General features: G+C 46.4%; 1 protein-coding gene across 1 annotated transcript; it reads right to left on the bottom strand.

The window, feature by feature from the left end:
• Positions 1-5,398: 5,398 nt before the first annotated feature.
• On the bottom strand, positions 5,399-13,316 carry AREG (amphiregulin). Its single transcript, XM_050895964.1, is given in 7 exon segments — positions 5,399-6,653; positions 7,602-7,704; positions 9,483-9,641; positions 10,092-10,248; positions 10,251-10,274; positions 12,916-13,098; positions 13,249-13,316. Coding segments are annotated over 6 exon segments (654 nt in total). The 5' UTR covers positions 13,292-13,316; the 3' UTR covers positions 5,399-6,653; positions 7,602-7,616.

Genomic DNA, 13,316 nt, shown 5'->3' with positions numbered 1-13,316 from the left:
AAAGGCACCGAAATGCTGGCACTATGGTATGCACTTACACAGCAGAGGGGCCATTCCCTAATATGCCTTACTATGCCTTAATATTCCTTGCTATGCCTTTCCTTAATATTTGTGGTGGTATGAGAGAGGTATTGGTTGAATTTAGCACTTTTAAGAGCTCCTTGACAGGTGATAACAGAGCTCATGGGAGTTATCCTAGGTAAGTCTTTAAAACTGAAAGGGAAGTTACTACTTTTCCATGGCAGGGGTATTTGTTGGGGAGTCATAACGTAAAATCCTATACGTACTCTGGCCCATTTTGCTCTACTCTGCTACTCTGTCCTTCCACCTCACTCCCCCTTCCAGCTGAAATCCCAACTGTTACTGTCTTTTTCAGGCAATATGCTAGCGCTTGCGTAGAACATCTAAACAGGATTAAGACACATAGCTACTGTTCATGTTCTTGAAAAGCTTTCATCATAAATGAGAGGGACTAAGACCTGAGAGGACATTTGTTGCCCTAAGCCCTGGTTTGGTTTTGCTCTGTCCTGCTCCACCCAAGAGGTGTCTGCTTTTCATCCCTGACAGTAATCATCTCCGGGCATAAGACAGGAAAGCGCCTTTTAACTGGAAGGAGCCAGATCCACAGGAGGCAGATACGGTATGAAAGCAATGCAGACAGATATCAACGGGAGCCACACTAACTCTGTGCCTACGGAAATTACATTTGAAAGTTTCATTTGCAACTCTTTCTACCTGCATTTTCTGTGTGCGCCTTTAATCATTTCTGAACATAAATCACACTGCTTAGAAATGTGAGGGCAAAGGATGCAAGAGGAAGGGAAGTCTTGCGGCTAAAACTTGGGACAGCTACCAGGTTCAGCTCTTGTTCGACCACCAACAATTCACCTTACCATCCCAGCAGTGATATAAGGAGTGGAATGCAGATCTGACAGCACATCGTACGATCTGGATTGTTTCTGAGGTGCTCAGACCCTACACTGACGGGAGCTGTGGACGCTCTAATAGAGACATTTCAAAATATATTCATCGCTTTAGACACCTGAAAGTCATTTCTGTTTCCACCATTTTTTAACTAGTTACCTGCAGTGCTGAAGAGATTTCCTTTCCTAAGCAAAAAGAACGTAACCGATGCTACAACACGTACTTCCTTATCTTCTGGAAAACTATCAGGTTTCAAGTACCACCCATGAACTAATTCAGTCTGTAAGTGACTGCTGTGTGATACCCAAATACAAATTCATTGCCAGCTGTATAAGGAAAACCACACTCAAAGAAGGAAGCTATTTTCCAAGGTCTGGACCAAAGCGTCAATAGGCAAGAATCCCAAGGCAGTTAGAAGTCATGATGGCGTTATCTGACTTAGCGTGCACGGCGCTGGAATGAGGGTATGACATCTAGGTTAAGACACATTGGAAATGCTGGATCACATCAGGCTCTCAGACTATTTAGCTTTACTTTTTGTCCCAAAATGCCAAGAGAACAGGCTGCACTATTTCAGTCAAAAAATACTGAGCTGAAAAGGGGCTTTTTTCTGAATTACATGCAAAAAGATATGTCTTTCTGACACAAAAAGTGTATGTATGAAAACTGGGTTTTTCTGAAGAAAAGCTGCTACTCTCCTTACTAGCAGAATGTATTTTGAAAGCATTCCTTTACCTTGGACTTAAGATGTCCCACCTCACAGGTCTCCTTTGGTTGAAAAAGGCACAAATCCTGCCTCCTTGGCTTTGGGCCTAGATCCACAGTAAGCAAACAATAGCTGTTTTCCTCTGACATTCACAGGCGTAGCTGTCTCAACTGAGCAAACTCACGAGTCATAGGCAAAGCCAGACCTGCAGTAAACGAGGATTACTCGCTCAAGGAAGGTGTAACCAGCAGAGGAACGATAGGTATGTACGGCTTTGTTCACAAAATGAGAAGGAGTCAAAGTTTGCTTATTAAAGGCTGCCTGACCCTTCTGTCCACCGACCTATTTCACATGAACAGACTCCGACACTGCCACCGACAACTGGCCCTTGCTCCTCGAGCACGTTCACTTACTGCATTCACCTGTCACCGAGAACGCAAAGCCATCGCTTCCTATCAAAGATAACGCCTCAAGAGCCAAGCGATGGCAGGATCGTTCACTGAAGCGAGACATACCGTTGGTGCATCGAGAAAACCTCTTCAAAAAGAGGCAAGCATTTGTCCCAGTTAACAACCTTGCTTTCAGATCTGTTTGCTCAGGTGGTTTGCTGAAGTATGTGCAACGCTATCAGGCTAGGTAAGTATATTGATATAAAAAACCGCCCATAGTTATTTTAGGAACTCAAAACTTTATACCAGTTACTGGAAATGGCATCAAACAACTTAAAGGCGGATTGAGGCAAACCACTGCACAACATCTACTTGCGGCCACTGCCAGTACAAACATTTTCATAGATGTCCGTGTATATCGGGATTTACCGAGGAAAAGAAAACACCTTAAACTCGTACCTTTTCATTGCCACAGAGAACTGGCCTTCCTGTAACATCCAGCAGGCCAAGATTCAAAGCAACACCTGCTACTGCTCTGAGGGAAAAGGGGCATACTGGGAGGAGGGGAGGAGGAGGGAAGCCAAGTCCAGAAGTAGACAGGAAGCTGCTCTGGTCATAGACAACTGCAAAACACTCAAAAGCTCCCTGAATACTCAATAGAGAAAAACACCGTGTGGAGCTATCGTTTTTCCTACGAAATGCGATAATCATGGAGAACAAAACATTCTGGGAAGAGGAAGGAATTGTGCAAGCAGACATGACCCTCGTGTTACCAGAATTCCTGGATACCGATCTGGATATCAAAAATACCTTGCAAAATCAGCCACGTGTGCAGAAAATTGTGCAAGAACATCAGGCTACTCTTCCAGGTCTCAGCTGAGGTAGCGACAAGTGACAAGGACACAGAAGCTCTCCTGTCACAGTAACATTGCCACTGGAAGGTCGAGAGGGAGGCGTAGCTTACTAGTAAGATGTGGGACCAGAAACCTAGGCATGCTTAGTGGAACCAAGGTAACTCCATGGTGAGGGGAGCCGGTTAAAAGCCAGATGATGTATATATCCCGAAGAGCAGACCTGGCTGTGCTGGATCAACAGTAAAAATTATCTTTGGCCTTGCCCTGCAGCAGATCAGATTTGCTTGTCACAGAAGCGTAGCATCCTTGGACAGCAAGAGACTTCCAGACATACAGTTCCACCCATCAGTTGCGTTGGTTTTTTTTAAGCAACCAACCCACTGTACACTGTAGGTCTCGATGGTGCTTGCGCATCAAATTTACATTAGGAAGCTGGCACCAAGCTGTTATTAGTCAGGGCCATAGCTCAAGTAGAAAAAAACATTACTACTTGCTAGAAGGTATAATTGATTAAAAATATAAATAAAGAAATTTTTTTTCTGAAATGCAAAGCTGTACATCAGTTCTGAATTTACAATTACGTATGTCATTCCTGGACAGGGAGATTTGCCCTCAATTCCCTGCACTAAATTTCTCAAAAAGGAATTCCGTCAGCAAACACAGAAAACATTTTACAGTGCTCAGCCAGCCGCCGCAGGTAACCCGGCAACTTCCCCGCCTAGCGCAAGACAGCAGTCATCTCTCGGGCACAGAAAAGCTATGCTCTGCTAGCAAGCACTATAGCAATGCTGGACGTGACTGACCCATAGCAAAAGTCTTCTCTACGAGGGAGTCGCTGCCTGCCCTACCTCTCACAAAATCTGACTGTAACCACAATCCTTACAGAGGAACAAGTCTTCTATGAAGCCTGCCCTCCCCTGTTTCCAAACTTCCAGCTAAGGAGACTCAGCAATGATTTTCCTTCCTGATTACTGATACGAGTTCAAGTTCAAGCCAGGACAATACCAGCTGACACTCAAATTTTCAAGAGTCCAACCTCCCAGAAATAGCTCAGTTACGTCTCTCCAGTTCCTAACCGCCTATTTTTGGAAAATACCCTCCAGTCCAGTCAGTAATCAGAGTATGAAAAATACACAACAGATGGAATTTACAAGTTACACCAGTAGCTTCACTCCTGTTAGGCTTTCAAGCTGGGGAGGGAAGAGGGAAAACAGCTCAGTTTTCTATGCCAGCATTGGCTTAGCCTATCAAGTAGAAAACCCGCTACTTACTCCAGAAAGAAGACTAGAGATAGAAGAGTTTCTGGCAGAAGAGTCTCACGGCCTTCAAATGGGAGCTGTAATCCACCCCCAGTCTCACTAGGCTATGGCTCGGTTACCACTGAGATTGAGTTTGTTTACTCCAAAGCAAAAAGCTTGGCATGACTGACAAGATACAGCTTTTCTTGCCAGAGCTCTAATAGCAAATGTCTGTGGAAAAGCCGCTTGGAGAAGTGCTGTTTACTTTGGTAATGAAGCAAGTTCCCTGGAATGAAGTCTTGCAATCTTCCCAAGAGATGTTGCAATACATTTACCTGTACCTCAGCTACATACCATAAAGGCTGCTCTCCGTGCCTGAGAACTACTTGGCTAACTCAGGAGGCCAAGGCAAATGCATCTCGGCTGCTCTGGACAGGACTACACTCTACTCCTATACTGGGCACACATCTTGGGTCCTAACTGAAAGTGGTTGTTGTTGGGTGTTTTGTTTTATTTTTTCTTTTTTTCTCTGCCTCAAGCTAAGCCACAGCCAGCAACACCTCTTGAAGATGCTTTTGAGAAAATGGCCTCAAAACAAGGTTCTCAATCATCTTCTTTATAACTGCAGCTTTAACGCCAAACTCACTCCCTTGACACTCATTTTTTCAGGCAACTCTGAACTTAGACCCCAGCTCCCTGCTCGAAGTGTTTAAAGGGAACATCAGCACACAGTTGGACTAATAACTACCTTGGGAGCAAAAGAAATTCAAGGCAGACTGTGGAGACCAAGGCTCCCTTTCTGTTTAGGGAGTCACTGGCCTGAGGCTACTCTGCTTCTCCTCATTTATTTAAGACCGAGTCTCAAGCCGCTGTCCAAATTCTCCCTGACCGCACAGAGATGAAAGGCTCTCCCATCTCCCATATTCCCAGCTCTTACGTCCAGTGCAAAGGGCTACTCCTTCGCTCAAACTTCAGTTTGAGATTTTGCTTCCAACGAGGTGGCTCACTTAGCCCCTCCCTAATCCAGTAACTGAAAGATTCCTTTGTAGCTGAATGAAATGGACTTCCTGCCAAAACAGGTACTTGCATTTGCACATTTTGTTTACAAACAACTTGCACTCTTGTGAGAGCACCAAGCTCATACTTCACACACAGCTGTAGTTCTTCACAGCTATACTTTATGCTCTTAAGTGCTGAAATTCCTGCTTTGAGGAGAAACCAAGCTCTAATTTCAAGTGTTTACATGTACTCCCGAGAGCAAGAAAAAAAATCTTACCATGATTAGGTAATGTAAAAAGTTTAATTATAAAATAAATAAGTTTGTTATGGAAACATTAAATATTAAATACAGTAATAAATATTTACACATTTACAGATATGACTTGACAATTAATGGTGTTTCTCTGCTACCAGAAGAATTCTGCTCTGTTTATACAGAACACACTCACTCTTCCAAGAAGAAACTGAACTCAAATAATACTCTGTGCTCAAGACTGCATGGACAGTTCAAGAAACCAAGGACACTTGGGTCAGAAAAGTTTGAGGTAAGTCGAGTTCTTCGCACCAGAAAGTAGAGCACAAGAGACCACTGTTTGCAGAGCGTCAGTGCATGAATTTAGTTCTTCAAAGGAACAGGTTCTTGGTCAAGTTCAACTGACTGGATCTGATGTGAAGCATTTTACACTCTAAGGGCTGCTTAAAGCAGCATCGAGTATCTGGGTAACAGAAGTATCTTTGTCTTTATAACAGATGGGTCCAGGCTTATCAGCCTGTCTGAGCACAGATCTTTCCCTCCAGATACAGAGCTTCAGATCTTGCGTTTACCATCTCGGCATCCTGAGGAGACTAATTTTAACTCAGGCTAGCACACATGCAAATGGATAGCTCCACTCACACAAGAGTCCTACTGAATTCAGAGGGATTACTTTCCACACATACAGTAACAGAACCCAGGTGTGGCTGACAAAGATCTGTCACCAACGCCCTGCAAGTCAGAACTAGCGATGAAGTTCTTTGAAGCTGATATCAACAGGGAGCACAGTGACAGCAGAATTAGGTTTTCATCCACTGAGGTCTAGGGAGAGAAGCCATCCAGAGCTCTTCCGTTTTTCACTTTGGGAGAGGGAAGGGAATTTTCTCCCCTCCAGCCATTCCTGAAAGCTGCAACAAGCTCTCTCCCTTAGTGTTAGAGCTGCGAAAGACGACTTGCTAAAAGAAGAAAGTCCATCCACACAACAGAAGACACTGGAGCTCCAGCGCTGATAAAGAGGGCTCAGTAGCAGTAGTCTCTAGCAGATCTCAATAGCAGGTCCTCTACCCCACAGTGGCAGCTCCTTCCACATCGTTGTGCCAAGATGTAGCGGTAACTGTCCTCCCCAGCAAGCGATTCAGCAGCAAGTGGCATGTTGACATCTCCTTGCAGCAGCCTCTGTCTTGATGAATCAGGGCTTAGTGGCAACAGCTCCAGCCCACAGTGTCCAGGTGGATGTGTCAGGTAGCCAGAGGTACCCTGCAGCTTGGCAGTGGCCACATCAGAACTGTTCTGTAAGGGGCAGACCAGGCACGTTAATCACGACCCAAGACATGAGCACTCTGTGCTAGAACCACATCAAACCTCACAGAGGCAGGCAGGTTAAGGATGTACACACACCTGAGGGCACTCTGCTAGATACCCTTCAGCTTCAAGTAAGCTTTGAGCAAAACACTCCAGTTGTCACTGGACAAAGCTGGACAAGGTCTGTAGCTGACATGCGGCAAAGCAGACTTCTGAGTTCTGCCACAACTTCTCAGGACTATCCTCCATAGTTTCCTCCTTCAGCTTGTAGTAAAACTCCTATTCAGAAAGGGTCCTCGAGTCTGCTGTTAGGTGCACTTTTGCTCAGAAGAGACCAACTTGCTTGCTCATTACAATCCACTAGATTTCTCCCAGGAGTTATCCACCTAGGCCAAGGAGCTTTAACACTCAGTTGCTACGACAGTATGAAAGTTGACTGACAAGCTACCTACGGTGCTCACAGAACTGGCAGCTTTGTCTTGGTCTACAGCCTCTAAGCACCAGAAACTTCCTGATGCCTTGCAGAGAAGACATGAAAATTCTCAGTACTTCTCTCATGAGGGGTGATGATTCACTTGGCTGCTGCACCACCTTCCACGATGGAAGTCTACCACGGTTTCTTGCACTAAACTTGCCTCTGCCCAGATACTAGGGATTTTTTTCTTCATAAGTCCACTTATCTCAGTACAGCTTCCTACCCTCCCTTTTTCTTTAAGGCAGCAGCCAGAAAGTTAACAGAGCTGTTTAAGAACTTGCACAACTCGGGTTGTTTTGGGAAACCAGAAAACCGAGCCAGTTGTTCACATGTAACCTATGTGTTTCAAGGCACTTCCAGTGTTAAACACAAATACTAGCTTTGCAAAACATGCATGCAATTGTCACACGGGTAACTCCAGCCTGGAAGGACTGAAAGGCCTTTCAAGTCAGCTTTCATACCTGCGTTCTCCTCATTTACACACCAACATGGCCATTTCTGGTTTCTTGTCGAAGTTTTTTCCTTTCTTCTTTCTCTTCATACTGAGGACACTTTTTCCTGACCCTGTGGAATTAGGGCATGTTAGAGGTCATTCTGAACCCTGACGTACATCCTGTTGTTACCAGCCCCCACATCCTCCGCAGCATTTAAACTCATGTCCTTCGAATCCTCAAGCAACGCCTCAGCACCGGGAAGTTTCAAGCAAGACAGTTTTTAAACGTGCAGCATCAAGCAGTATCTGACGATAAAATCAAGGAGCCCCTGAGTTCGGCACTGGCAGTTTTGCCTCACAGAGCCAGGGCTTCTTGGCTTAAGCCCGATGAGGTAGCAAGATGAAGAGGGTTTATTGCTCGAACTGAGCGAAGCATCGGGAGACTTTCTGGGGGACAGATTTCCCGGTGGCTTTAGCAAATGCCTGCAGAGACCAGACTGCCTTCCTCCTCCCCACAGCAAAGCCCTGTGGACTTCAAGCATCTGAAGTCCCTGTCCCCTTGATGTGTCCCTTGAACACACCATAAGCAAGCTGCTTACTGTCTCCCAATTTCTCCAGTCTTTTCTAGTGACTGTTCCAAACAGACCATCTAGCTTCTCTGCATGAAGGTACAGATTCATGAACCACATGCTTCAAGCTTGTGAGGGTTCAGAGCACGAAACAAACGCAATCCTATTCCCTGGCTCGCTCCAGAAACTAACCATGATCATTTGCTCTTACAGCATTACAGAACTGGTTATCTCTCCTAGCAGGAAGGAAAGAGGCAGTGTTCATAGAACAAGTGTTCATCCCAGCATTCCTCAAGTTCAGATCTAAATATGAAGCAACACTGAAAAGACAAATGCACAACTTGTTTCCTGAATTGCAGGAAAGGGTACAGCACGTACCCAATTCAGTTGATGTACTTCATCGAGATCTAAAATTAGACTGAACTTTTGAGTTTCACCTACAATATCCCAAGCCCTACTGGCGGTGGAGCTGCAGCATCAGAACTGGAGGACCGCTCCCACACTCAGGAAACGCTGGAGTCAGGCTTCCCATGCCGACTACCTAACCTCAGCACAAACTCCTGGCAAACATGCTGGCAAGAAGCAAAGGCACAGGCAGGCATGAGCTGCTGCATACTGCTTTTTAGCAGGTACAAAGAGAGTTTGATACATGGCTTGAAACATGTACCCAGAAAAGCTCTTTTAATTTATTCACAACAGGACCCTAGAGTCTGACTACCCACCACACTGAACTGTCAGCAGCTGGTTAGGCTGGAAAGGTTGTTCCCTCCACCTTAACAGCAAGCAGTACAGTATTTGGGGCTGACAGCATTTGTTTCCCCATCTGCTTCCGCCCCAGTGTAAGTATTTAGGCCCAGCAACCTCCATTAATAAACGGACAGTTGGAGCACCATTTCCCTCCCTCCAGCCGTGTACCCAGTTGTCGGGCAATAGCTGTGTATGAGGCTGTTACATTAGTGCTTGCAGGCTTCTCCACAAGGATTAGGGAAGGCCCTGCTGTGTCAGCATTAATGCTCCTCCTCCACTTCCTGCTGATGTTCTGCAGCACTGTAACTATCCTGGTTGTAGCAAGAGCAGAAAGGCTCTTGTTTTAAAACAAGATAAGGCTCACAGGCTGCCCACAGCCAATAGCGAGAGAGGGTAAGCGAACACTTAGTCACTTACAAACTTTTCAGAATTTGCTTCTACCCTCAAGACATATCCAAGCTGGGATAACAGCTCAGCCCTTTTGGATGCCTTCCACACAGGTAATTCAGATGAGCCGTGCACGTTTCGGGGCTGCTGGACACAAGCCCCGCTCACGCTTAAGCTAGACAGACACCGAAGAGTGTAATACTTACTGCACTATCACAATGATAAGTACAGTAATGAAGCTGATGCTTGAGAGCAGGACAGCTACCACTACCAACACAGTCTTCGAGTAGTCTGCCACATCATTCTTCCTTTGAGTCTTCATGAACTGTTCACCACAGCGCTCACCAAAAAAATCCTGATGACACCTGCAAGTAAACATTAACACAAGTTCTTATCAGCTCCCGTGCTGTCTGGAGCCAAGGACACCCACACACATTCAAACCTGACTTAGACATCTTCAGAGTTTCCCATGAACCTCAAGATGCTCGCTTCAGAGCGTGCTCAAGAAATGCAGTCGCTGCTTTAGCACAAGGTTTGTCAGCATTTCAACAAGTCGAGATTAGTTTGGGCGTGATGTTCCAGGAAGACACGCCTTTTCATTCTTTTGGTTTGAGTTTATGACCAACTGATGAGTTCAGTGGCTTGTTATGCATCTCAGATTCCATCATCACTTAATTTACATGGCAGAAAGATTCTCAGTCAAAATACAGCAGGAGATGGATCTATGCCAAGTTGACACTCATTTTTCCTCTGAGCCCTCACACGCCACCGGCTCATGCCAATCACACCTAACTCACAAGGTACAAGTAACTTACTTGCAGGTCACCATCTGGAGATGTTCTAGGTATACGCATTCGCCATGGATGCAAAAGTTTTTGTATTCCATTTCACAGGGAGTCCCTTTCTTTCTGTTTTTCCCTTTGTTTTTCTTCCTTCTTGATTTGCCAGCATTCTTCTCACCCCCCTCTTTGTTGGCTTGGGTTTAACCACAGGTTCAACTGAAAAAAGGACAAGATGACTCAGTCTAGCAATGCTGAAAAGCTAGGTTCTGTGAAAACTGAATGACAGAATTTGGTGAGGGGTAGCGGGATGGTCACCGCAGGAGAATCGGTGACCAGCAAGCGTAGGATGCAAGTGAGCATGCAGCTGGGCATTTCACACCCAGCACAAAGGCAGCAAGCGTAGAAGCTCATTAAGCGCAACTCCGCTACCATTAAGTGCTGTGCAATGCAGACCAAGAGCAGTATGAGGAGACGAGCTGAGAGAGCGACCAGAAATGAAGAGCAGCAGAGTTGAAGGACTGCAGCATTTCACAGCATAAGATACTGGAGTGAAACTGTACAGGTTCAAGCAAAGACCTGTAAAGAACACTGAGTTCACGCCAAGCCAAACTATCCAATAGTTTTATATCAACTCAGATACAAGGCTAACAGCCTCCATCGCCCTAAACTCTCCATTTGCATCAGTGATGAAAGGCATTATAACTTGCTAGATAGTCCTGGGCACTTGCAGAAGCAAGACAGCTTGCTATCCCACTTAGCATACTTGTTTCTCCCAAATAACCTGCAGTGCTGTCTTCAGCAGAAGATAGGTCTTTTCCAGTTCTCCTACTTTGAGAGAGATGCCGAGTGCAGCGAAGGAGCGAAGGCAGGGTAGTCCGCAAGAGTCAGGTTATTTCTTCTGCCGCTTACTGTTGCCCCTCATTATCTCAATTAAGACAAACCTCTAGAAGAGTGTGGTTTAACATGCTGGTGACTTAGTAGCCTTTGGATTTAAACAAGGGCAATCATCTTCCTTTCACTCACTGACTAAGGGTCATAAGCTCTGTAGCTGCTCCATGCAGCAGTCAAAGCTCGATACCAGTGTTTTAGAGCAAGCTGGTAAAACACTGGTTCTCTGAAGAAACCATCCCTTTACTGCTAGCCATAAAGCAAGTCTTCTCAGGGCAACACTGTGCTATTCAGGAGTAACAGTTAGCCAGGTGAGTTTGAACAGGTCTTAAGAACAGTAGAGCTATTTACAATACTCTTCAATTTCTCTATCATGCTCTGCAGACCTAATGAAAATAATTTTTGGAGTATTAGTCTTTTACCCAGAGCGCTATGCATATAGGCAATCACCACAACAGGATGCAACTGGATCCGACTACTTCATAACCCTGTATTTCTAGTGACAAGAAAAGAGCCTGCACAAAGAAACAAGGTGTAGTTCACTGTTGTCTAGACAGCTGATCGTTTTAACTTCTAGAGCAACAAGCCTGGCTTGAAGTTACTTAAAAGCAAAAATGCCTTCAGCAACCAGATGTCTGATTCAAATGGTATAAACTATATTAATATGTAAACAAGGAACACTGTTCCTGCAGCAAGGTTTCCTGTCCCTGGAAGGGTGAGCTTGCTCCTGACAGCTGAGGCCCCTGTTCTGTCCAGTCTGACTTGATATTTAGGTTCACACTGTCATAATTGAGGCTGTTTCCATTCTTCCCTCTTCAAGGTTCAGCTTGTCAGTTTGATCTCTGTGTCCCTGTCTGCAAGCTGCATAGCCAGGAAAGCCATCCGCAGTTGAATCATAAACAGCTTCAAGGCTCCATAGATAAACCTCATGCCAACTAGAAGAGCTGGTCTACAAACTAACCACCTTTGGTAACAATTCTGGTTTCTGTGCAGTTATACAACACTTAAGTCACCAAGCCAGTAGTTTTACAGGCCGAACTGCTCAATAACTCTGACATTCCTGTTTCCCCTGGAGATCTTCAACTCATGAAAAACTTCAGCAAGGGTCCACAAATTCCCTAGACTGAGCATCTGGAGCATGGTCTCCCTTCACCCAAGAGGTCCTTTCGTCTCATGCAAGTCTCACAGTGTTTCCTCAGGAAAAATAGTAGCCAGATCCACCTGAGAGGGCAACAGCACCAGCCCACTAACATCTACTGAGGTTCAAATCACTTGCAGGTGCCTGGCTTGTATTATGATTGCACTTAGCCCAGAACCAACAAAATCCTCCCATCACCATAGTCAGGTGGGCTATTCAGATCTCCTGACAGGTTAACAAGTGGACAAATTACAATAAATTCACACAATAGCTATTGACAGTGAAATATTGTCTGAAAGACGCTTAACAAACTTTCCCGAAGCCGCTTAAGGGGTTTAAGTGTTTGCTTTACCAGGAAATTTTAGTCAACTCCAACCCAAATAAGCCACCATGAAAAAACACCCAGAAAATCCTTGCGGCAAGAGACACAACCTGATATAAACCCCACCTTTAGGGCCAACCAACACCCACAAACCCCACTGATGCTTCCATGCTAAGCAGGTGGTAGCTACTCCATCACAGCCCTCCTGTCAGGTTTATCAGGAAAACAGCACAAGCAAGCAATCAGCTAACCTGCAGCTTCCACACACCCTAGTCGCGCTCACGCTAAGTTTTCATCCCCGACAGCCTATTTTTAATGCAACAGTTTAAAGCAGAAGCATGCTTTTGCTCTATATGCTACAAGCTAAGTGCAGCAGCCTTACAAGAGAGACAAGTTAGAAAGAAGTCGGTGCTCACAAAGGGAGAGCCCCCAGGCCCGGCACTGCTGAGCTGACGAGCCCATCTCACACCTGACCCCGTCCCCCCGCGCCGGGCGAGCTGCCGACTCACCTCGGATCAAGTCGTCCACGATGTACTGGTGGACGGGCAGCGCCTCCTCGTACTCCTCATCCTCCTCGTAGTCGGGACCCGACACGACCTCCCCCTCGCGGGCCTCGGGCTCCCGCTGGCCAGGGCTCCCGTACCGCTCCGGCTCCGTGGCGTTGGTCGAGGACCCGGCGGCAGGCCGGCACGCTGTGAGGTAAAATGGCGCCATTGGGCAGGGGGGCAAACCAACGGCCGCCGCGCGACAGCCCCCTCACCGCCCCTCCCGCCGCCTCGCGGGGTCCCCTCAGCCGCGCCGCCCGCCCCGCCCCGCTCCCCTCTCGCCGGCCCCGCACGCACCTGCCAGCACGGCCAGCGCGGCGATCACCGCCACAGCGCGCATTGGCGGTCCCGGGGCGGGCGGCGAC

Source organism: Gymnogyps californianus, chromosome 4 (genome assembly GCF_018139145.2).
Source record: "Gymnogyps californianus isolate 813 chromosome 4, ASM1813914v2, whole genome shotgun sequence".
NCBI lineage: Eukaryota > Metazoa > Chordata > Aves > Accipitriformes > Cathartidae > Gymnogyps > Gymnogyps californianus.
The sequence above is the reverse complement of the archived record's forward strand: the minus strand, read 5'-3'. Positions and strand labels throughout refer to the sequence as shown.